The 23,892-nt window shown below is 42.4% G+C and overlaps 1 protein-coding gene across 14 annotated transcripts in view; it reads left to right on the top strand.

Moving 5' to 3' along the window:
• The first annotated feature begins 6,344 nt into the window (after window positions 1-6,344).
• The window catches only part of CASK (calcium/calmodulin dependent serine protein kinase), a 202,563-nt gene continuing 185,015 nt past the window's right edge, over window positions 6,345-23,892 (top strand). For all 14 annotated transcript variants that reach the window (XM_089511887.1, XM_089511885.1, XM_089511880.1 and 11 more), the window contains exon 1: window positions 6,345-6,748. In XM_089511887.1, coding sequence (XP_089368013.1) covers window positions 6,690-6,748 — 59 coding nt within the window. In that variant the 5' untranslated portion in view covers window positions 6,345-6,689. The remainder of the gene's footprint in view (window positions 6,749-23,892) is intronic.

Raw genomic sequence — 23,892 nt, 5'->3', positions numbered from 1 at the left:
AGGGGCACTACTCACAGACACCTACACACACTCCATCTTAAACAGTCACTCACCTTTAATAGGATATATAAAATTGATGGAAAGAGATGGACAAGACAAAGCACAAACCCAGATGCCAGCTTTATCCTTACATCCACTCTGGCATTACAGGTCCTAATAATGTTGCCTACTCCCTTAGAAGTGCATTTACTTGTTCATCCTCCAGTGTCATAGATGCCATCCCATGTCAGCAATGCCTCTCTTCACTCTGGACAGTGAACATACTTGATATTAAAAATGGGAATAACCCCAAAACAGTTGCAGAGCATTTCAGTCTTTCTGTACCGCTAGCAGTTCTTGATCAATAAACAAATACTAAAAAGTTTGGAAAGAAATTGCTGAATTAGGATATATCCACAAACTGCAACCCATTAGCAGTTTTTATACACAATGGGTTTTGGCACTCTACACTATATCAAACATTAGTTTTTAGCATAGCCATATATATCCAAAAAGACTCTCCTCACATCTGCTTTACAACAATTTATTGGACCTGCATACATACCAGTGCACTAGGCAAGCCTTTCCACCACTATACATATGTTTACCTACTTGTCTGAGCTTGTATGCAAAACCTGTCTCCCACCTTTGTCCTTTCAACCATTGTTAAATCGATACTTGTCACCACTCCAACATGTTTCACATTTACATTATTTTTTGTTCTCCCTCCATATTGTATCCATGCCTTTCCAAAGAGGGTTCACTCTATGCATGTAATAAAGCAGAGTGAGTCTGTGACAGAAGTTTTTTCCACCCAGTTAGTCTCAAAGGTACTACTGGATTCCTTTATGTCTTCTTATGCTAAAACTGACAAATAGGCTATTTGAATTAAAATACAAGCTTATTAAATGTATTCTCTCAGCACTTAATTGGAACTTTTCCAGTAGTGCTGCAGAAGTAGTTACTCTAACTTTAGATTGGATTAGGCAGTGTTTCCCAAATTGTGGTTCTCCAGAGAGAATTCCTGACTATTGGCTAGGCTAATTTGGGCCTCTGGGAGTTGAAAACAACCAGAGGCTAAAGTTAGGGAAACAGTGGATTAGAGTATGGTTGTTGTTGTTGCATGGCTTCAAGTTACTTGCAGCTTGCAGCTACCCTAAAGTGAATCTACCATGAGATTTGCTTGCCAAGATTTGTTCAGTAGTGGGGGCTATCATTGCATTCTTTGAGGCTGAGAGAGCGTGACTTGTCCAAGGTTGCCTAGGTGTTTTCATGGCTGAATAAGGATTTGAAACCTGCTCTCCCAGACTCCTAGGAAAACTCTACACTTTAAAATAAAGATTTTTTTCTGTGTTTGTGAGGCACCTGGCACCTCATTCTGACCTCAAGGAGTGGCATGGAGCAGGTAAAAACCACCTGGAATTATGTTTTTCCCTCCTTAGTGCTGCTCCAGGCAACATGCATTGAGGTAATAACAAGGCACTGCATGCATCATAACCAGGAAAAAAATCTTTAACATCATTCTGGGAAGATAAATGGCAGCCAGTAGCAAACTGTACTAGAGCTGTGGAGAAGGCAGTGGTGGTGGGAGCTGACAGCAAATGGTGGTGCATAGCAGGTGATCTCTTCCACCTACCCCACTCCCAAATCCAGCACAAACAGATGTAGTGCACACAGGAAACATCAGTTTCCTGGAAACTCTGTAGCAAACTGTGTGTTTTCAAAATCTTGATTAAGGCATTCTTACTCCACGTTTGCTGCTGACTGGACCCTGCATCATGTGTTCTGATATGCCAGATTTGGGGGAAATGCCATGTACCGTGTATCTTGATCAGAACAGATTCAAGGGGATTTTTTTTCCTGACCCCTGTTGAACAATCAAACTACACTGACCTACTAATTAAGAGTGCTACAAATATTTTAATATATATATATATATATACACACACACACACATATACACACACACACACACACACACATATATAAGTGGGGGATTTCGGGGACTGTTTTGTTATTTTTTTCTGTGAGTTTGTATTTGAATTTTCCCTTGCTGTTACCCGCCTCGATCCTCAAATGGGAGAGGCGGGATACAAATAAATATTATTATTATTATTATTAGTAGTAGTAGTAGTATTATTTGTAACAATGTTTACATTAGCCACGGTCTCCTAAAGAAACTCAAGGTGCCCATAAATGTCAGCCACTAAAATATTATTCCAAAAAGCATTTCACAATATTTCTACGCATTTCAGATTCAGATCTGCATTTGTTTCACAAAAGTAATTTGATATTTGAGTCCACCATGACCAGACTTATCTTTGTGGCCTATGTGCAGAAAAAAAACCAGGTTGGGTGGGTGGACTTTCCCCTGTTCTTTGGAGGAGAAATTCCTGAAAACTGAACAGGAAAGAAAAAATGGTCTTCCCCTTCCTTGCAAAGCCAACCACGAGAGTTCAGCTTTAAGATCATTAGGCCATGTATCTGCAAAATATTCTATTAAGGACTATTACAGTGGACCCCCTACATTCACTAGTGTTAGGGGCACAGGACCCCCATGAAAGTGGGAAAACCACAAATAAAAAACCAGGGTTTGTTATTTTTTACCTGAGAGAACACCACTCTAGGAATCTCTATGGCCTCCAGCACAATTCTATTGTCAACATCAGCTGGAAGTTGATCACAGCATGACACTGGATGACCTACAAATGCTTAGAGAAGTGTTTTCTCTAGGAATCTCCATGTTCTCCAGCACAATTCTATGGTTAACTCAGGGGTAGGCAACCTTTTTGAGCCAGGGGCCGGGTTGCTGTCCCTCAGGCGACTGGGGGGGCCGAAGCCGGGGGATGGAGCTTCGACCCTCTAGGGCGGGGCCACGTGCCAGGGGTGGAGCTTCCACCCTCTGGGGCAGGGCCACCTGCCGGGGGTGGAGCTTCCACCTTCCGGGGCGGGGCTGTGTGCTGGGGGTGGAGCTTCCACCCTCCAGGGGCGGGGCCGCATGCCGGGGGCGGAGCTTCCACCCTCCGGTGGCCAGGCCTCGCCATTTTTGATGGCCCCTGACGGGGCCCCAGGCCCCATCAGAGACCGGCAAAAAAGCTGGGGGGGGCCTGCCAGCGCTGGAGGACCCCCTGGAGGGACCCAGAGACGGCAACGGGCCTCCCAGAGACCCCCTGCCGCCCTCGGAGCCCTCCTGGAGGGCCCCAGCGACGGCACCGGGCCCCCCAGAGGCCCCCTGCTGCCCTGGGAGCCTGCCTGGAGGGCCCCAGAGACGGCAGCGGGCCTCCCAGAGGCCCCCTGCCGCCCTGGGAGCCCTCCTGCAGGGCCCGAGAGATGGCAGCGGGCCCCGCAGAGGCCCCCTGCCGGCCTGGGAGCCCTCCTGCAGGGCCCCAGGGACGGCAGCGGGCCCCACAGAGGCCCCCTGCCGCCCTGGGAGCCCTCCTGCAGGGCCCCAGGGATGGCAGCGGGCCCCGCAGAGGCGCCCTGCCGCCCTGGGAGCCGGCCTGGAGGGTCCCAGAGACGGCAGTGAGCCCCGCAGAGGCCCCTGCCGCCCTGGGAGCCCTCCTGCAGGGCCCCAGGGACGGCAGCGGGCCCCACAGAAGCCCCCTGCTGCCCTGGGAGCCCTCCTGCCGGGCCCCAGGGATGGCAGCGGGCCCCGCAGAGGACCCCTGCCGCCCTGGGAGCCCTCCTGCCGGGCCCCAGGGATGGCAGCGCGCCCCTCAGAGGCCCCCTGCCGCCCTGGGAGCCCACCTGGAGGGCCCCAGGGACGGCAGCGGGCCCCGCAGAGGCCCCCTGCCGCCCTGGGAGCCCACCTGGAGGGCCCCAGGGACGGCAGCGGGCCTCCCAGAGGCCCCCTGCCGCCCTGGGAGCCCTCCTGGAGGGTCCCAGAGACGGCAGCAGGCCTCCTAGAGGCCCGCCGCCGCTGCTGCCGCTGCCGCAGCGGTCCCACTCTGGGCGCCGCCATTTTGGGCAGCAAAATGGCGGCGCCCATAGCCCCCGAGGCCGCTATGGGCGCCGCCATTTTGCCGCCCAAAATGGCGGCGCCCAGAGTGGCGAAAAGCTGCGACGGGCGGCAGCGGCAGTGGCCACAGCAACCTGGGGCCGGTAGCCAGGCCTTCGCGGGCCGCATCCGGCCCGCAGGCCGGAGGTTGCCGACCCCTGGGTTAACTTCTAGCAAAGACACACTGGAGGACCTAGAGATTCCCAGACAGTACATATCAATTAAATCTGCAAATAATCAAATCTGCAAAAGTCAAAGCCGCAAATGTGGAGGCCAACTGGACTTTGCAGTGCAGATTTCACACAGCTACAATATAAATATACAGCCACTCTTTCCATTTGCTGCAGTTATTAATCTACAACCTTGGGACCTTGCAAACATTGGCACTCCTGGATGCAACTGCATACCTTTGAACAGTGATTTGGTGTACAACGTTTCATTTTTATTAAGTATATATCACATTGATTTGTTTTACGCTGATGTTCTTGTGATGCCAGAAGCTGCCTTTATACAGAATTAGCTCTTCTAGAGTCTACAGTCTAGAAGAACAAGGTCCAAAACACACTGCAGAAATATTCCTGTTTGAGATGGCTTTAACTGCCCTGGCTGAGTGCTGGGGAATCCTGGGAATTGTAGTTTATTGGGGCACCAGAGCTCTCTGACAGAGAAGGCTGTGTCCCACAAAACTACAGTTCCCAGAATTCCCCAGCTCTGAGTCAGAGCAGTTAAACCAGTCTCAAAATGGATTATTTCAAGATCATTCCACTAGATTCCAGTGAGAGATGCAACAACTTTCTTTGCACGCAAAACACTCCTTTCACAAAGGAGCTCTTTGTAGTTGTGTTTATGGAAGAAACATCCCTTCTTCCATTCCTTGTTAGCACTACCATCAGTTGGGCAACATATATCAACTACTAGGGTCACCTGCACTATTGGAATAATGTGGGTTGACACCACTTTAACTGGCATGGCTCCATCCTGCAGGATTTTTGGGATGTGTCATTTTGTGAGGCACCAGCACTCTTTGTCACAGAAGGCTAAAGACCTTGTAAAACTACAAATCCCAGGATCCCATAGGATGCAACTACAGCAGGTCAATGTGATGTCAAACGGCATTGTTTCTATTGTGCATTATTATACAAAATATTATAGAATACTAGAATACTGTACTTATATAAAATTATGTAAATAGTACACTCTACTACAGAATACTATAGAATGTTTGTATAATATTACATAAATCCTTACATTTTTATCTGTTTTATCATTTCTATTTTGTATTTGATGCCATATTTTTAAAGTTAGTTGGCTTTTATTTAAGTATATGGGATTGTGACGGCTCATAGCTTTTAGCAAATGTATGCGCATATACATCTATTTCAACGTGAGAGGAGCCATCAAAGAAGGTGTGCCAGAGCATGTTTTCTCAAGAGGGCATCTTGTTCTTCACACGAAAGCAATGGCACTGCAGAACTGTTCGGTTTGCTGTGGCACCAGAGGTCTGACGCTGCTTGTCTCTGTGCCATGGCTCAGTGCTATGGGATTCTGGGAACTGCAGTTTCTTGTGGCACCTCTGCTGCCACAACAGACCTCTCTCTGGTCTGCAGTTCCCAGAATCCCATAGCACTGAGCCATGGCACAGAGACAAGCAGCGTCAAACCAGAACAACTCTGCAGTGCGGACGCAGCCAGGGAGGAGCTACGGGCTCTGCCCCATCCTCCCCGCAGCCACTCCGGCCGCTCCGTCTCTCCCGAGGCACCGCCATGAACTAAACATGCCCAGCTCTCCTCCTCCTCCTCCTCCTCCTGTCTCTCCATTTTTTCCCTTATGACGTCAACAAGCCCGGCGCGCCTGCGCAGAGAGAGCCCCTCTTCCCAGTGTGTGAGAGAGGGAGAGAGAGGGAGAGGAGTTTGTGGGCGTGGCTTAACGCAGGAGGAGGGAGGGAGAAAGCCGGGGGGGGGGGGAGGAGGAGGAGGAGAAGCCATGCCAACTACCCTCTTCTCTCTCTTATTCCCTTCAAGGGTTGAGGCGGGAGCGCGAGCGCTCTCTCTGTCAGTCACCAATGTGAGAGGCGCGCGCGCTGGGCAGCGGTTGCGTGACTGATTAGAAAGGTGTCTCTATTGCGCGTGCGCGCCTCCCTCCGCCTTAAACAGCTTAGAAGAGAAAGGCAGCGACCGTTGGGTGGCGCGTGAGGGCCGGAGCCGCGCCTTTCTCTCTCTCTCCTTCTCCTCCTCCTCCTCCAGTGCGCGTGCGCGAGTGTGTGGAGAGAGAGAGAGAGAGAGAGAGGGACGAGGGGGAGGGGAAGCGAATGAGGCGGCGTTGCTTTTGCTGCTGCTGCTGCTGCTGCCGCCTTTCGCCGGTTCACCATCCTCCTCCTCCTCCTCCTCCTCCTGCTCGGTCTCCATCCCTTCCTCCCTTGGTCGCCGGGGCTCCACCCCGGAGCTGCTGCTTGAGGAGGGGAGCCGTCGCCTGATTGGGATTAACCGTCGTGAGGGGGAAGGGGGGCCGAGGGACCTGGCTGAGGAAGCAGGAGGAGGAGGAGGAGGAGGAGAGGGGCTGAGGCCCACGCAGCCTCGGCGGCTGAGGGTTTGGATTTTAAGACGCGCCGTTCGGGGACCCAGGAGCAGCAGCAGGAGGAGGAGGAGGAGAACCGTGGCTTAATCCGCCCCCGCCCCACCCTCCCTCCCTCCCCGACCGCCCGACCGCCTGGACCATGGCCGACGACGACGTGCTCTTCGAGGATGTCTACGAGCTCTGCGAGGTCATCGGCAAGTAAGTCGAGCGGCAGCAAATGGACGCTGCGCGGGCGGAGGAGAAGGAGAAGGAGATGGAGGGGAAACGGTGGCAGCGAGGGCTGCGAAGACTCCTCCTTCCCTTCGGAGGAGCAGGAGGAGGGGATGCTGGGCGCCGTTCCCACCTGAGCTGCAGTCTGCATCCACACTGGAGGGATAACCCCCATTGGCACCGCTTTAGCTCGTTTCATGGCTCAAGGCTATGGCATTCTGGGAGTTGGAGTTCGTTGTGGGCCCAGAGCGGAGCAGAGCTCCCAGAATTCCATAGCCTTGAGCCAGGATGCTTTAAAAGCGGTGCCAATCGGGGTTATCCCTCCAGTGTGGATGCAGCCCTAGGAATAGATGGGCTGTACCAGGGAGTGTCCCTCCCCCTTCTCTCTCTCTAGTCTCTGCATGCCAGGTGGCTTCCTGGGCTCTGCTGCTGCTGCTGCATCGTAATCATAGTCGCCTCCCAGGTAATGCTGGCTTTCTCCTGAGCTGGAACAGTGCGGGAAAGGCCTTGCTCCAGGAGGGATCCAGGCCTCCCCAAAGGCATACCTGTCTTTGTATGTCTGTGTATCACTCAGCAATAGAAACCCAGCTCCAAAGGCCGGAGGGCCGGGCTTGTCACATTTTCGCCAGGCGGCAGGTTTTCTGGGGGGCATGGCTTGGAGGTTGTGCTGTATATGCCAGACTGGGATGAAATGATCACGAAATGAAAGCAAATGTTCTCTGTCTCTGTGCTTTCTCATAACGGCCTTGTGTGTGATATACGCACTCATCCCTCCATATTGGCGGCTTTGATATTTGTGGATTTGATTAATATGTTCTCTCTAGGAATATCTAGGCCCTCCAACACAACTCTATGGTCAACTTTAACCAAAGAGTTTGCCCTGAAGGATCTAGAGAGAACACTGCATGGCAGAATGGGGCTGGACTGGAGGGCTTTGTGGCCTCTTCCAACTCTACAATTCTATGATTCTACTCTACTCGGCCTTTGTAGCTCCTCCAGGACAGTTCTATGGTCAGTGTCTGTCGGACGTTGACCACAGAGTTGCCCTGGAGGACCTAGAGATTCCTAGAGAGGCGTCCTCTCAGGTAAAAACATAATAGTGTTTTCGTTATTTGCAGTTTTCCCACATTCACGGAGGTCTTGTGACCCTAACCCTGGTGAATGTGGAGGGATGAGTGTAGTTCCTTCTCTTCCCATTTTTGGCTGATCTCTGCGATGCAAGAAAAAGTGTGCTAGTCATGTATCTCTTGAGCAACCAAACAACTTTGCAGTTTGGAAGTCAACTGAAGATGCTTCGGTGGTTGAGTTTCTTGCTGTGATGGTTTTGAGAGGACAAGTTGAGGAAAACGTTTTAGATTCCTTGGTGGTCTGTTTTTTGCTGTGGTTGTTACATTCAAAGTGAAAGTTACTTGTTTATTGTAACACAGGATATGAAAGAAACAATTTGTAGCAAGATGGCATTGACTTCAAAGGTGTAATTTCATGGAGTTGGGGGTCAGTCTCTTAAAGGTACTGGGATACATTTGATCTTGTTAAGCCTTTTGCTAATCGCTTATGTTTTTCATACTCTTGTGTTCTATGTAGTCCAGGATCCCCCCAACTTCAGTAATTTTTTAAACTTTACATGGAAGAAAGCTTGTGTGCATGGCATTGTTTATCCAGAATCTTAGGTACATCAGTAAGAAATTCCTCTTGGTTTAATTGTTCTAAGATGCATTTTGTTTTGAAAGACCATTATGAAGCTCCCTACTATATTCTCCACCAGTTCTATTTCTCTAAATGTACAACTAACCTTATTTTTTGTTTCAGGCCTCCCTTTGTTACAGAGGTATTGCAGTACAATGGCAGTATTTTGTATCTGTAAAAACAGGCCACCTTCCCTGTGGTCCTAAGGTTGAACTCTGCAGTCTTCTCCTAGGAAAGAAAGGTCAAAGTAGAGTCACCTGGACAGGGCCTTTCCAACATGGTCCCATATCTTTTGGGCTTCCATCCCTTCCTTAAGAACTTCACTTGGACTCTCTTTGGTGGTTCTCAACACACCTTAAACATTGCCTTTTCTCTCTTCTAATCTGATGCTGTTTTGTTTAATGTAATGGGCTCCTCCCAACATTATATGAGTGGGCATGTGTTTCTGTGGTGGGAGCTTTCCTTCCCCTGTATGCATACCCCATCTGTATGCCAGATCTTCACTGGAAGGCTTTCAAACCCAAAGCAGATTTGTGGGGGCCCCTGCATCCAAGTGTCCCTTCCACTTTTCAAAGTACTCCAGTGGATGCAGCCCAAGGTCTTCATTGGTAGGCTGTATTCTAGGAGTTTTGCTCATATAGGAGAAGGTAAAAATAAATAAAACAGTAGATCAGTAGACCCATCAATATGAGAAATAGTGTCACTAATTAAATACATTAGGTGGTTAGAAAAATAGCTATATACATATTCTTATTCATTACTGCAAAACTCTATATTCAGATATCAAAACAATATAGTGGTACATTGATCTGAAGAAAGACAGCCCTCTTTTCCATTTTAACTTTTCCCTAACCTGAATCATTTTGTAAATAGTTTTGTGTTTTTCAGATAATCCTTGGAGGCTAAGTGTTTATCATTTAACACCTTCGAGGAGGAGCCATAGCATGATGGTAGAGCACATGCTTTGTGTTTGTCTTTGACATCTCAGTTAATGGGAAGGATCTTTTTCTGAAGTCATGGGTTGATGCTGATTTGGTGGTGCGCATCTAAATGGAGAAATAGTTTGATGTGCATACTGTACTTTGCAATGTTTTTAGCTTGTGTTATTAGTTCATTTACATGGAGAAGAGCTCTGGTTATAGTACTGCGAAGCTCATATGGCTTTTGGGTGGTGGAGGGCCTTCTCTGTGTGGCTGCCACTGTGAGGAAGGGCTTCTCTGTTAAAACTGGGCAGGCTCCCAGCATTGGGTGTTCCTGATGTCACTTGAAGACCTGCTTGTTTACCTTGGCATTTTTCTGATAATTTTCCTAATTGTTAATTCTTATCAGTTACCTCATGTTTTTAATGAATGATCCATTTTACTGTTTGAATGATTAATCTTTTTATCATTTTACCACTATTTTATTTAACCCTTTTATTGTGGAAGGCATTGGATTTTTAAAATGAAAAACACTATACAGATCTTGGAAATAAATTTAATTTAAACAAAACGACACAGATAAATACCTACAGAAAACATCAGCAGCAGTAATGCCTGGTCATATAATGAGACTTCAAAATGATGGCTTCTCCTGGAACACACATCTTTCATGTTCTTAAAACAGTTGTCAATACTACCATAGCTAGTGTGAAGAAGTTGTTGGAGCCTTATCCATTTTCAGACTCTCCAGACCTGTTCCCCTTCCCTCAAACCTTAATTTTGTGGAAAGGGCCTCTGTGTTAGTCCTTTTACTTATAGACACATGAGAGAATAGGTACAGAGGGTGATCTGTTTTACCTTATTATTTAATAAAAAGTAAGCCTGTTCTGCTTCTTGGGTTCTAGTCATTGAGTAAGTGAACAAGATGCTTATAAGCTGAGATCAATCAGCTGCTTCTGTGGGTTGTGAAATGTGCCAGACCTGGGGCTGTGTAGATATTACAGTTGGTGAACACTTCACCGGTCTGCTTAAGAGCAGCATCTCTTAAGAAGGTTAGAATCCAGGGTATTTTAAAATTATATCCCAGTTTTTGGTGCACTGGTCTTAAGCAAAATTCTAGAGATAGTATGGCTCCTCAACTCCTTGCCACCTTGAAAGGAGGAACCTATCACTTGCATGTGTCTCAGTCTGACCTCTGGCCTGGATTTAAGGAACACATTACTTTGATTACCTTGGTGAATGACTTACAGCAGGGAATTGACTTGTGTGGAGTTTAATACTTCTAGTTCTCCCAGATCTCTCAGCAGCCTTTGATTTTATTGACGTAATATCTGGATTTTCTGTCTGGATTTGGATGGTCGGCATGCCATTATAATTTGGCCCTAACTGGAAGGAAATATGCAGGAAGTAATGTTGGGGAACCTCTGTTCTGCCCTGTGGCCATGGCTGCTTGGCATGCCTCAAAGTTTCATTGTGTGCCCCATGCTTTTTAATGTCTACATGAAACCTCTGAGTGATATCATCCATGAATCTGGGCTAAAATGTTATCACTATGCAGGTAATAGTAGTAAAATTTATTCAGTCATTGATCAGTATACAAAATAACTTGATAAAATAATGCAAAATACAATTATTAATAATTGTTAAAAACAATTTCAGATACAAATTCAAGGTCATGCTATACACATTTGTTTTCACCAACCAATTGGGAGTGTATTTTACATACGATGTAACAAAATTTTGCTACATCGTGAGCATCACTTGGTTTCTGATTGTCTAGAAGATAATGTAAATAGAAAGTATCAGTGTGTCCAGGGTGTTTGTTTAGAAGAGGAGTAATCAGCTGGTGGCAACTGTCCTTGCAGAATAGACAGTACAGTAGAGCATGCGCTGTAACACTATGCAGATGATAACAGCTCTGTTTCTGATTTCCTTTCCTATGGCAGGGGTGCAAAACCTAATTAGGTGTCTAAGCAGTTTGAGTATGAATGCATGATACACTGATGTCTAATCCAGAAAGAAGCTTAATATGGAAAATCTGCAGAGGTGGAAAGAGGTATGCAGTTGACCCAGGCTATGATTATGCTCCTTGTAAAGAGTCTGCTGTTCAGTTTAAGAAGTCTTCCACATTCGGTGTTTAACATGAAAGTTTCGATGGGATTGTTTTTTATCAGTTTCAATTGGGTTGGCAATTGTGGCATTTCCAGAGAGTTGACTTTGGCTCATTAACACATATCCAGCCTTGAATACATTATGGCCTTGATTGGGGTTGTCCTTGTAGACAGTCTGGAAACTGTACTAAAATGCTTGTAGAAGCTGCAGTTTCGGATCAAGTTTCACCATTTCTGCATCAGTTACATTTTAGTTGCCTCACTGTTTCTAGTGTAGTTTAAAATGTTAGTGTTAGCCCTTGCAGCCAGATTACTTGAAATTTGCCTCCAAAAGCTGGGTACTAATTTTAGTGACCAGTGAAATGATGCCAGGCTGAGTCAACCCTGACAGGTATTGAACCTTGTGGTTTATGAGTTGTGTCTGCAGTACAGGCATTTAACCACTGAGCTACAACTGATCACTAAAGTTAGAATCATACAAGTCATCCATATCATGTATGGATGTGAGAGCAGGACATTTAAGAAAGAAGATAGGAAGAAAATCAATTCATATGAAAAGTGGAGTTGGAGAAGCGTGCCAAGTATAGCACGGACAGCCAAAAAGACAAACAAATGGGTTCTTAAACAGATCAAGCCTGAAATCTTTCTGGAAGCCAAGATAACTAAACTGAGCTGTTATATTTCAGTCACATCATGAGAAGGCATGACTTATTGAAAAATACAATAATGGTAGGGAAGGTGGAGGGATGTAGAAAGAGAGGAAGACCACGCACTAGAAGGCTAGACTTTATTAGGGAGGTCACCTGTATGAATTTATAGGACCTAAGCAGAGCAGAAGAGGATAGTAAAGATTTCTCATCCACACAAGGTCAGCTCAGAGGTGGTTAACAATAATAGTAATAGGCCTATGGAAATGAACAGGATTTGTAGGTGGTCACTAGTTTAAGTCCCATTGATTTCAAGCTGTAAAATTGAATTTAGCCCTGCATACTCCCCCTCCCCCCACCAACATAAACCTCAAATTCAACTCGAAGACAGTATATGGGAAGGGAAGACAATAGCATGCTAATTTTTCCTAGCTGTTTCCACTCCCCCATCTGTTACTTGAAGGACTGTCATTGATAAATGGTTGCCATTGATAAATGTCTAGCAGAAATGTTATCCAGAAGCTGAAATGAGGTTGAGGTTTGGTTGATTTTAAGGTCTTTCTTATAACCAGTGCTATAATATTGAATACATTACGTGGAAATTGCTTTTAAAGAAATAGCTAATATTTACAACCATCCATACTTTAATTCTCCTAATTCTTTTGATCACTATATAATTTGTGTGAACTTATTTTTAAGTTTGTTTGAGGAGGCAGCTATGATTGTTGCTTATCTAACAATCACAGATCAAAATCAAGGGGCAGAGATGGTAGTGGAAATAGATTCTCCTTTTTAAAAAAATGCATTTTATTAAACAATACAACAAACATAAATATAATTTATACCTATGACTAAAAACTACCATACAAAAACTGCAAATAAAAAATAACAACAATCCTAACATAGCAAAAGAAACTAACACAAAAAAAATCAAACACACCGATTTCCTCCTCCCCAATAGACTTAGTTTACTATTACTAGACTTACTTTAATTCATAATACACAAGGCTTCTATGATACGAGCAAACTCAGTTAATTTTACAAAACCTAGAATCAATTACTGACCTCAATAAGAATGCATGTAAGAAATAAAGATTTCCCAGGCTACATCCACACTGCAGAAATAATTCAGGAAATAATTCATAATAACACCATTTTAACTGCCATGGCTCTGGAATTTGTAGTTTTGTGACATTTAGCCTTCTATGTCAGGGAGCTCTCATGTCCCAACAAACTACACTTTTCAGAATTCCATAGTTTTGAGCCATGTCTGTTAAAGTTGTGTCAACCTGGATTATTTCTGCAGTATGGATGCAACCCCAGTCTTTAATTTAAAAATGTCAAGGGTTTCTCCTTAATCAGAGCTGGAAATTTGTCATTTCAGCAAGCTCAACTATATTCATAAATAAATCTTCTTAAAATGGAATAGCAGCTTCCTTCCAAAATAAAATCTACTAAGTCTAATAATATACCTACAATTTTACCAACTCATTATACAGACTATAATCATAACTGTTTGTTAAAATAGTATTGTGATGATTCCAGCAGGCCAGCCTTGGCTCTTAGACCCAGCAGATCCTTAGCTTCTCCCTGAGTCTCCTGGTCTATGTTCCTACTCCTTGTGGAGTTGAAGATGACCTCTGGAGATCCTCGAATCACGCTGCCACCACCCAGTGAGTTTGTATTGGATTTCTCTTAACACACACTGGGACTTGTTAAAGACTTCTAGTTCTACTTCTTGCTAATCTTCTCAAGCATCAACCGAGCTAGGACACGTGGAAAGGAGTGTCAAAGTAGCAGATACTTTTAAGGAAGTATTTATTATAATTGAACAAAAAGATAGAAATCATGCAAGATCCTAAGAGCCTTGCAGGTACAATATGTGTCATTCTAAAAGTTTTCATTTCATGCAAGCAACCAGAAAAATAATAGAGAAGGCCTAAACGTTCTACTCTGACACATTCTCACCTAACTGATATACTGATGTAATATGCCAACCTCGATGGATTTGAAATATAGTTACAGTTCTTAGCTTAGCATAAACTACCTGCTTGAATTATGCCTTCTTTCTATAGTCACAACATTACAGTTTCCCTTACCTATAAGACTAATTCGAGGGAGAGATTCCCACCTCAAATTCTTACTGTGGAAACCGCTAACTGCTGAAGACTCTCTGCCTCTCTCTCCAACTGTCACAAGGTCTCAGAGGCCTTTTCTCTTAGAAGCTTCCGGAAGAAACTCTCACTCCTGCTCAATGATTGGTCAAGTGAGCCTTCCATCAGCTGTGATGTCATTACTTATTTGCATGCGCCTCCCTCCCAGCTTACTCTTATTACAGTGCGCCCTTTTTATACGTGGGGAATCTGTTCCGGACCCCCCATGTAACCCCCCCCGTGTATGCTCGAGCCCCATGGGCGCGCACTCCATTAAGCTTAATGGGACATGCTGCTGCTTGTGCCCTGCGCGCTCCTGCAGGCTCCCTCGCGGCTTTCAGCGTATGCTGAAAGCCACATATCGTGCGCCTGAGTATAGCGTGGGTGCACTGTTCCTGGCAGAAGTCTTCCAATGACTTGAGGCCCAGTCATTACAAGTATAACTCCAATATTATATCAATGACCAGTTGAAATGTTAAATTGCAAGGCAAGAATCCATCATCAGACATTTTACTGACCAGTAAAATATTTGATTCTCAGATAGACGGAAGCACCACAGTACAGTGCGCCCTTCTTCTATGCGGGGATCCATTCAGCCCCCCCCCCGCGCAAAAGAAATAGCACGTATGCTCGAGTCCCATTACAAGTAATGGGGATTGTGCTCGCGGCAGCGCGGTGCGTATGATGCGGGTGCACTGTATTGGTCTTTATACAACACACTTGCTAGAACTACTTCCTATTCTACAGTATTTTTGAACAAGTTATTTTCACTATAAATATCATGAAATGTTTTAAAGTTGATGACCAAGCTATACAGTAAACCAAACTTTGTACAGGATATCACCATTTGTGTGCATTGAGAACTTAACAGATTTTTTAAAAAAAACCCAAAATTCAAAAGCAACTATGATAGATCACAGAGGAAAAACACATTTTCGCTCTAACAAATTCTCCAGAAATATACCAATTACACATAAAACAAAAATTGATATTTACAGTATTATTTTTGATTTCCACTAGAAGAACTTGACAACTGTCACTACTTGTAAAGTGTAAAGATTTCGATTTCACCATTAGCTTGTCTCCAAAGCATTTTTTTTTTAATTTCATATATTTAACAAATTTAAAATGAAGTGTACCATTAGTCAGAGGAGTTGAAAAGCACATAGGTAATTTTATCTTGGAACCACCCTTTCCATTTAAAGAAAAAAGTGTGCTTTGTTGTTGTGTGCCTTCAAGTTGTTTCTGACTTATGGCGACCCTGTTATGGGGTTTTCTGGAGCTGAAAGCACAGTACTCACCCAAAGTCACCCAGTGGATTTCCATGGCTGAACAGGGAACTGAACTCTGATCTCCAGGGTTGGTAGTCCAATACTCAAACGATTACACTACACTGGCTCTCCTGCCTGATTTATAACTGTTCAAAATAGTTATCCTTAAACATCAGAGTTAACAAAGTTGTTGACTAAACCATACATTTACAATGGAATGAAATCTGGTGGCCTCACACTCTAGAGTTCACAGATTTGATCTCATTTTTGAAACTGGAAATGAAAACCTATTTGTTCTGGGCATCTTCTCCTACTCTTTGCTGTTAACAGTCTGATAAAAAGGGATCATACAGCTGCTAGTTCATAATCTTGCATATCTGGACTTTCAGGCTAGTGCAAAAATGCAGTGGGTCTTGTTTGATTATACTGCGTAAAGTTTACATGGAGTGAAGACAGTACTTTGCACTTTGGTTTGCTTGGTGATAGAGATTTAAATTTTAATGTCTTCAGAATTGAGTAAAAGTATTCATATTCACTTTGTTTTTCTAGTCCAAATTGTGAAAAATTATGTTTGTGTCAGTAATATATTTAGACATATGTAATATTCTGCATAATCCTCTTTCTGTAACAATGAAGTTTGCTGGTGTATACTGACAAGATATTAACCAAAATGGGGAAAATGAGAAGGAGAATCAGCAAGCTTGAATAAATGCTAAGATTCATAGATACACACAGCATCATTGTTCTTCCCCCAAAAAATCCCAGAACATGGAGGACAGACTTAAGGATTGTGGAGTCTATTCAAGCCAGAGGCAGAATGCTCATGGAGCATGTCTGATGAGCCCAGTTAACCATATAGACTATACATACAGAGGGATAACCTACATGTGCAAGTCTACATCTGAATTACTGCAGGAATAACTAAAAACTTTAACAGTTTGATTTATATCTTAAAAATCTTAAATGTACAGGAATCTCAAAATGCAAAGGGATCTTGTAACATTTTTGGGACTGAGTAAAAGAAAGAAGTTTAACATAAGATTTTGTAGACTTGTCTACTTCCTCAGGAAAATAGTTTCAAAGGTTGCACCAGATCCCTTTCCATATGGTATTCCAGGCTAACGTGGCTGTGTCTCTGAATTCTACCATCCAGGGGTCGATTAGTAAATCCTGAGTCTACCATCCAGTGAAGCTTAGAAATCACTCTCATTTAAAGCTACCCATAAGGATTGTGTTGAGTAGGGTGGAAATAGCTAGAGGGAGAGGACAGAATCTTGGATATCTTGCTGAGTTGATCCTACAGGATGGGCAAACGTTGTTCCAAAGGGTTGACTACAGTGAACCGTGAAGCCAAGGGTGCAGATCTTGGTGACAGCTATTGGGTGAGGACATGATGGATTGTATGGAATCCAAAGCATTTCACATTGCAACATTTTGTTGTAGACCTTGTGGATGTAGTGTACATACTATCATGGCCAGTTTTTGAATGGATTAATCTGTATTTCTGGTTTAAATCTGGTGTTTCCAGTTGGTTACGTGTATATGAGTATGAGGGATTGTGGTGATATGACTGTTTGAAGGGCTTAAAATGCCACCAGACATAGCTGTTGTTTTTGGTCCTTGTGGTTTATTGACTTTGTGGTCAGCCTTGCTTAACACTTGGATGAGAGACCACCAAGGAATGCGGTAGGCTATAGATGAGAGGTAAGTAATTGCAAACCATCTTTGAATGTTCCTTTCCTAAGAAAATCTAATAAAATTCATGGGGACACCATAAGTGAACAGTGACGACTTGACATGTGTGACAATTTAAAGACATTCAAGTGCACATGCACAGTTTTATATGGAAATTTAGAGGTTAAGCAGTATCGCAGTTCTGCCATATTATGAATTTGTGAAATGTTCAGGGGTTATTTTGAAAGCAAGCCATGGTACATTTTTGTAGGTATACCTGCTGTACTGAATGTCATAATTTTATTTCTTACAGCATTAGAGGGTGACTGCATAGATAGGGCTAGAATTACTAATGTGGTGCAAGTCCTGAAAATATCTCAAACTTTTTTCTTACATATTTTTAACTGTTCCATGATATATTAGACTTGCATGGGTGATCATGAAGGTCAAATTTGCTTTTTTCTAGACTAGTTCTGTTTATAGACTTGATTTCCTACTTTTACTGGAGAGCAACAAACTTATGATTTCAGACATCTCACTAGTGAAATAATACATCTGGTTCAGAATATTTGGGGGAGTACTAACAGTTAATATTGTTCTTGATGAAATGGTTATGATAAAATGAAGCTTAATTTTGTACAGCCCTTGGGGAACATTTTTAGTTTTACAACTTGCAACTTTCAGTACTTATTCTAAGTAATACATATTGTTACATTTTGGGTTACAGGTCTGTTTACTTAAAGTAATACAAGACTCTTTCTGTCCGAGTCTAACATCTGTCCTATTAGAGTAACATGTATTGATTAAAGTTATTGTACATAGGAGAAAAATTGTACATAAGAGAAGAAATAAATGTTATGGACGCTTTTCCAAGAACAGAAGTCATTATAGATGCTATAGAAATCTCAATGGTTATGGTAACATGTATTTCCAAGGAAGCACACTACTTGGCATAGCATAGTTTCATTTTAGTGCCAGGAAGAGAGAAGAGCTCTCCAGAGTGAAACTCCTGAACTGGAATATTTCATACAAGCAGTTTGATTTGAGTTCAGTTGAGAGTTGCAGTGACTAATCACTACAGCAAGTATTTGTTTCGCTGTTAAGCATTCATATTCACTAACCCTAGTCTTCTATGGTCCAAAACACACTGTAGAAATAATCCAGTTTGAGACTGCTTTAACTGTCCTGGCTCAGGGAATTCTGGAAATTGTAGTTTTATGAAATATTTAGCCTTCTCGGTCAGAGAGCTCTGGTGCTACAATAAACTACAATTCCCAGAATTCCCTAGCACTGAGGAAGGGCAGTTAAAGGGATCTCAAACGTTGATTATTTCTGCAGTATGTTTTGGACCCATGTTATCCTAATGTAGGCATGGTACAGACCGCCAGAAAGAGGCGGCCGGGAGTCGCCTGTCTTTTCCGCATAGCTGCGCCGCAGCAACCAAATTGTGTGGCGTGGCTACACGGAAAGCAAAGGAGCTCTGAAAAGCGGTTCCTTTTAGCACCACCGCAAACTGCCTGTAGTGGCACGAGCACATTGCTTCTGTGCACGCCCATCTGGACAGCGCGCAGCAGTGACATCATTGCTACACGCACCGTGTATACGGTGCCGTGCAGCGATGACGTCCTGGTAACGTCCTAGGATTGCGGGGCATCTGGAAATGGCGCCCCAAGGCAACCCTAGTATGTCGCCAGAACGTGCTAAAGGGCCCGTCTGTCCAGGGACGTAATGTAGAAAATAAATACTTGCTTTTTGGCTATAGTAGCTAAATGGAATCTCCTTGTTCAGAAGCAGTATGTAGAACAGGAATAAAACTGAACTGTTAAAATTATAATTAATGCCCTAATAGTACGATTTCTTGGGAATATCTGAAAATACATTAGTAGATTAGAAAACAAATTGATGGGGTGTAGAGTACCACTTACGCTATGATTTCGCATTAGAAATGGGAAAGAATTGTGGTTTAACCAGGATTTGTATGAATCTACCCAGTTTATGGTGTGCAAAACTGTTAATGAAAACATGTATATCCTTCAATGAGATCCAACATAAACAACAATCTTTTGATGGTCTGTCATCACAAGGAAACTGGAAATGTCAGACTTTGCCCTCTTTTCATATAATGTGCAATTTTATTGCATATTGACTTACATAAAGGTGTAAAAATCATACACACACGCTTTACTCAATGAGAAAATGCATAAAATTAATAATTAGGAAAATATGTGCCAGAATATGCCCAATTTATGGTGCAGGAAGGAAAAAGGTCTTGCAGATCTATAAAAATACAGGACAAGAATACTGGTGGTATCCTGAAAAATACAAAGAAAACAAAATTGACAAGAGTTTTATATCTTTAGTTGGTATACAAAGCTCATAGGACAAATAGACTGAAGGGATGGGTTCCAGACAATTTCATCCATTTGTGCCACTCTAGAGAATCATATCCCCAAGTCTGGGAACAGTTTTACAGAAGGATAATGGTTGCAGTACTGTGATTATGAGAACTTAAATCCCATTTACTTGAGTAGGACTTAAGTATGCATTGCTGTGGGCTACCATGTAGTCATTGTCAATTATGAAGGGATAATGTTACTATTGGCTGATTATGAACATTCCTTAAATATACAGTAGTTCTGTTTTTTACAGCTCAGTCTTATAGAAATATTTCTGAATAGTTTCTAGTAATACTACTGATAATAAAGGATGTGAAAAATTACGAGTAACTGAAGATATACAAATTTAGCTTTTGGTTCTTTTGTAGCCAAAACCCATGCAAAACCACCATAGGAAGAAAGAGCTGCCAAAAAACAGGAAAATTCAAAAGGGAGGGAGGGAATCCACAACCAAATGTGGACAAGTCAAGGGGGTGGTGAATATTTCTGCAAGGCACTGTAGTTTCTAGCTTTTTGGAAGACAAAGTCTTTTGAGCAGATGAATGGGCATTGTGTTTTAATTTCACCTTAAACTCTGGTCTTATATTTTAATATCAGGTTTTTCTGTTTACAAACATCTGACAGTGTGCAGCTAATTGAATGTAATGTCACAGTAGCAGAACTTTGATATACTGTACAACAAGCAAACAACAGTAAAGAGGCACATTTTGGTCATAAGAATTCTAAAATCGAGAGTCTGGTTTACCTTATAAGAACAAATCAAAGTGCCACAGAACAGCTTTTCAAGTTTTTCATTTGGTCAGATAAAAAGCAGGGGAGAAGGAGAGGAAAAGTTGACTTGGTATCACAAACTCAGCCTTTGATCAGTTTTAAGATGGAGCATTGGAGGAAACAGCCTAATCCAATTTACAAGAGTGAGCAGATTTTTGTCTATAGCAGATAAACCAATGAAATGTCTCTTGGGATCTTGACGACTAATAAATGTATTATGGCAAAAGTTCTAGCCCTCCAAGTTATTCCTTAATATATTTATTGGTTTTTTGGATGCCACCAGTCTCTTTGTTTTAATCCATTTCACTGCGCTGCTAGGTACTATACTAAACCAGCAAGTACAAAGAAGTAAATAATAGCTGATTACTCACTTTTAAAATAGAGAAGCCAGCAGTTAGCCAAATCGGTTTTCACTTTAAAGTGAAATGCGTAGGCCCCTTAGAGCGAAAGCAGAAGATTCTAGATCTTTGCAATTAATGGAAACTATGAACTAAGTTTTAACCTTAAAATATTTTCATATCATGGATACATTCAGAGAATGTTTGACTTGAATTACATAAACTTTATGTCATAAAGGATGTTGGAGACAGAGCTTGTTTCTAAAGGATTCAATCCACTGTTGGCTCAGATGAAAATTTTGAGAAAAACGCTGTCACATTCAGGAGTAGGTGTGTTTCGTAGAGCAAGCAAAGTATGACAACTATTTTTAGCCTTGGTACTAAAAACAAATTTGTGGGCATTTGTCCTAATACATTAATTTTGGTCGGCATGTATTTTACTCTCTTCTGTGCCTCACTAGTGGAAGGGGTGCAATACACGATGGGAGGATATAGGCAAAGGTATTTTCTACTGTTCGTCCCAGTTGTTGAATTCCCTCCTTTTACCAGGCCTAGTTGGCACCTACACTGGTGTCATTCTGATGCCAGGTAAAAATGTGGATTTTTGCAAAAACCTTTGGGGCCTAATTGATTTCATTCAAGTCTGCCCGTATGAATAGTTTGACTATTTTTAAAGTATCTTCTTTTAGTTTGTTACACTGCCTGATACATTTAAATTATTGTTATAAGTTACTTTGGACTGTTTCAGTTGAAGTTATTGTATGTTGTCCTGAGATTATTGGATATAGGCCAAGAAAGAAATATTTTAATTAAAAATAAATAAAATAAATAAATGGTTTCTCCTCATATAAAAATTTGTGTCCATGCTGTTCCCTAATATGTGATTATTATATATTTTTTGACTTACTGGCTGCATGGCAGAATTCTGAAAAGTGCAGTTTGGGTACGCAACTGTATTCTGATTCATATATGGATTTGGCCAGCATAGAGTAGTGGTTTGGACATTGGACTACCACTCTGGTTTGAATCCTCACTTGTCCATGGAAACCCACTGGCAAGTCACATTCTCTCAGCTTCAGAGAAAGGCAAAGGCACGGCCCTCAGAAAAATCTTGTCAAGAAATCCCTATGACAGTTTTGCCTGAGGGTTTGTATAAGTCAGAAATTACTTGCAGGCACCTAACAACAACAATAATAACCTGTGAGATAGCATTTTAAGATTTGGCCTGGTGGAAATGTCTGAATCCTTAACAGACTTTTTGTAGTGCATGATGCGTCTATGCCAAGGAAAGAAGATGTGAAAAAAGCAACTGGTGGTGCATATGAAAAGAGTGGATAGTATTGTGACTGCATGGCAAGAAGAAGGCAGATGATTGTGTAGTGTATAAATATCTTCTGAAAAGATGGGTACATGGGTTCATGGATATGTTGAACCTATGGCAATCTTACCTGAAAACTTGAGTCTAAAATGTGTAGGTGTAGTGACAATTCTTTGGAAAGGAATCCTGATGTGTCTTTTTGGACAGTGTTTTGTTTTGTTTTGTTGGTGATTTGAGCCTTTGGAAGATAACAACCAGTTTATGTATTTTGGGTTGGGAATGTAGCCTCAGAAAATTCTCTCCCATTGCAGGTTAAATAGAAAATACTGGATTTAAAGAATGGCATTGATGCAGCCAAGTATTACATTAGATGAGTACTGTATTAGAAAAATAAAATAGACAAATATAGATACACTATAAGTTTAAATAATATATAAATATATTACATATCTTAATTATCTATTGCATTTTGATTTCATTATAATAAATTACTTAATATTTAAGCTGTACACTTTCTCCACAACCTGCTCAAATTTACTTAATAATCAATGGCAAATTTTAATATTTTATTCATTAAATTATATGCATTCATTGAAGATTTAAATAAAACTCCTTATAGAATAAATCAGACTCATTCATTAGCTCACATCAATTTCAGGAGCTATTTGTGTACATTTAATAACTACTAAATATTAGATATAAGCAAATTGACCCAAAGTGTTCAAGAAAATGACTAGGAATTAGTTGGTTTTAAACCTTTGGAATGAGTAATAAAAAGATGGGGGTGGGATAATGATTGCAGTGTGTTTAATAATTTCTGTTGTTTTTAGGCTGGAGTCCCAGAATAATCTCCTCCTTGTACCTTAGGATCCGTGAAGGGGCTGTTTTTGACAAATAAATAGATGAATAAAAATTTGGAGAGTTAGGGGTCAGCAGTGGAGCTTGCCACCTGCACTTAGCATTGCTGGAAGGGGATGAAGCCAGAGCATCAGTGCTAACCTCAGTGCATTTTTTAAAGGGATGTCTTATTGTACTTCTATGCAGAAGAATTCCTGGCATTGATTTGGCTTTCATAAAGCCATTAGTGTTGTAGGATTCCAGATGTCGTTTACCACGTATTATGTGCATTCATCTTATAAAACATAGGCTTAAATTCAGTTTAACACCAGCAGTGTGCAAATCCTCAATACATGGTTGCATTGGATTATATTTTTGTGTGAAACAGTTGTGCAATATAAATTGTATTGGATACAAAGAAATTGGCAGCATGAGCTTTCCTAGACTTCAGTCTACTTCCTGAGGTGCATTTGGTGGAGTGGAAGCCAGGTACAGAAATATCCACCAAATGCATCTGAGGAAGTAGACTGAAGTCTAGGAAAGCTCATGCTGCCAATTTCTTTCTTTCAGTTACTCTCAAAGGTGCTACAAGATCTCTCTACGTACTGATTCTACAGACTAACACGTCTATATCTTTGTATTAGATACAGCCTTTGTGCTATGAAAATGTACAGGTATGAGCACAACATGCCTTGTACTAGCACAATGATACCATTGGATACAGACCATCATTAAGTCCAGTCTTAGAAATACATCTCAGGTTTTGTAATTTAACCAGTTTTTATCTTTGTGCTTGTTAAAGAGAACTATTTCAGCTTCAGCTTGGCATCCCTACGCTCTGTCTCAAGTAGTGTGTGACTTTATAATTAGCTTTTTGATACATTGAGTATATTGAGAAGTTGAGGCTTTACATTGGTGGTGTTCTGTATGTAGTTAAAACCATAACTGTAACCATTATGAATTGATATCTAACTAAAGTATTATATTCTACATTTCATGTACTTAAGTTG

The sequence above is a fragment of the Sceloporus occidentalis genome, unplaced genomic scaffold (genome assembly GCF_023333645.1).
Source record: "Sceloporus occidentalis isolate IW3139 unplaced genomic scaffold, rSceOcc1.0.p SCAF_2, whole genome shotgun sequence".
In the NCBI taxonomy this organism is placed as follows: Eukaryota; Metazoa; Chordata; class Lepidosauria; order Squamata; family Phrynosomatidae; genus Sceloporus; species Sceloporus occidentalis.
This window is presented reverse-complemented; position numbering and strand designations above follow the sequence as displayed.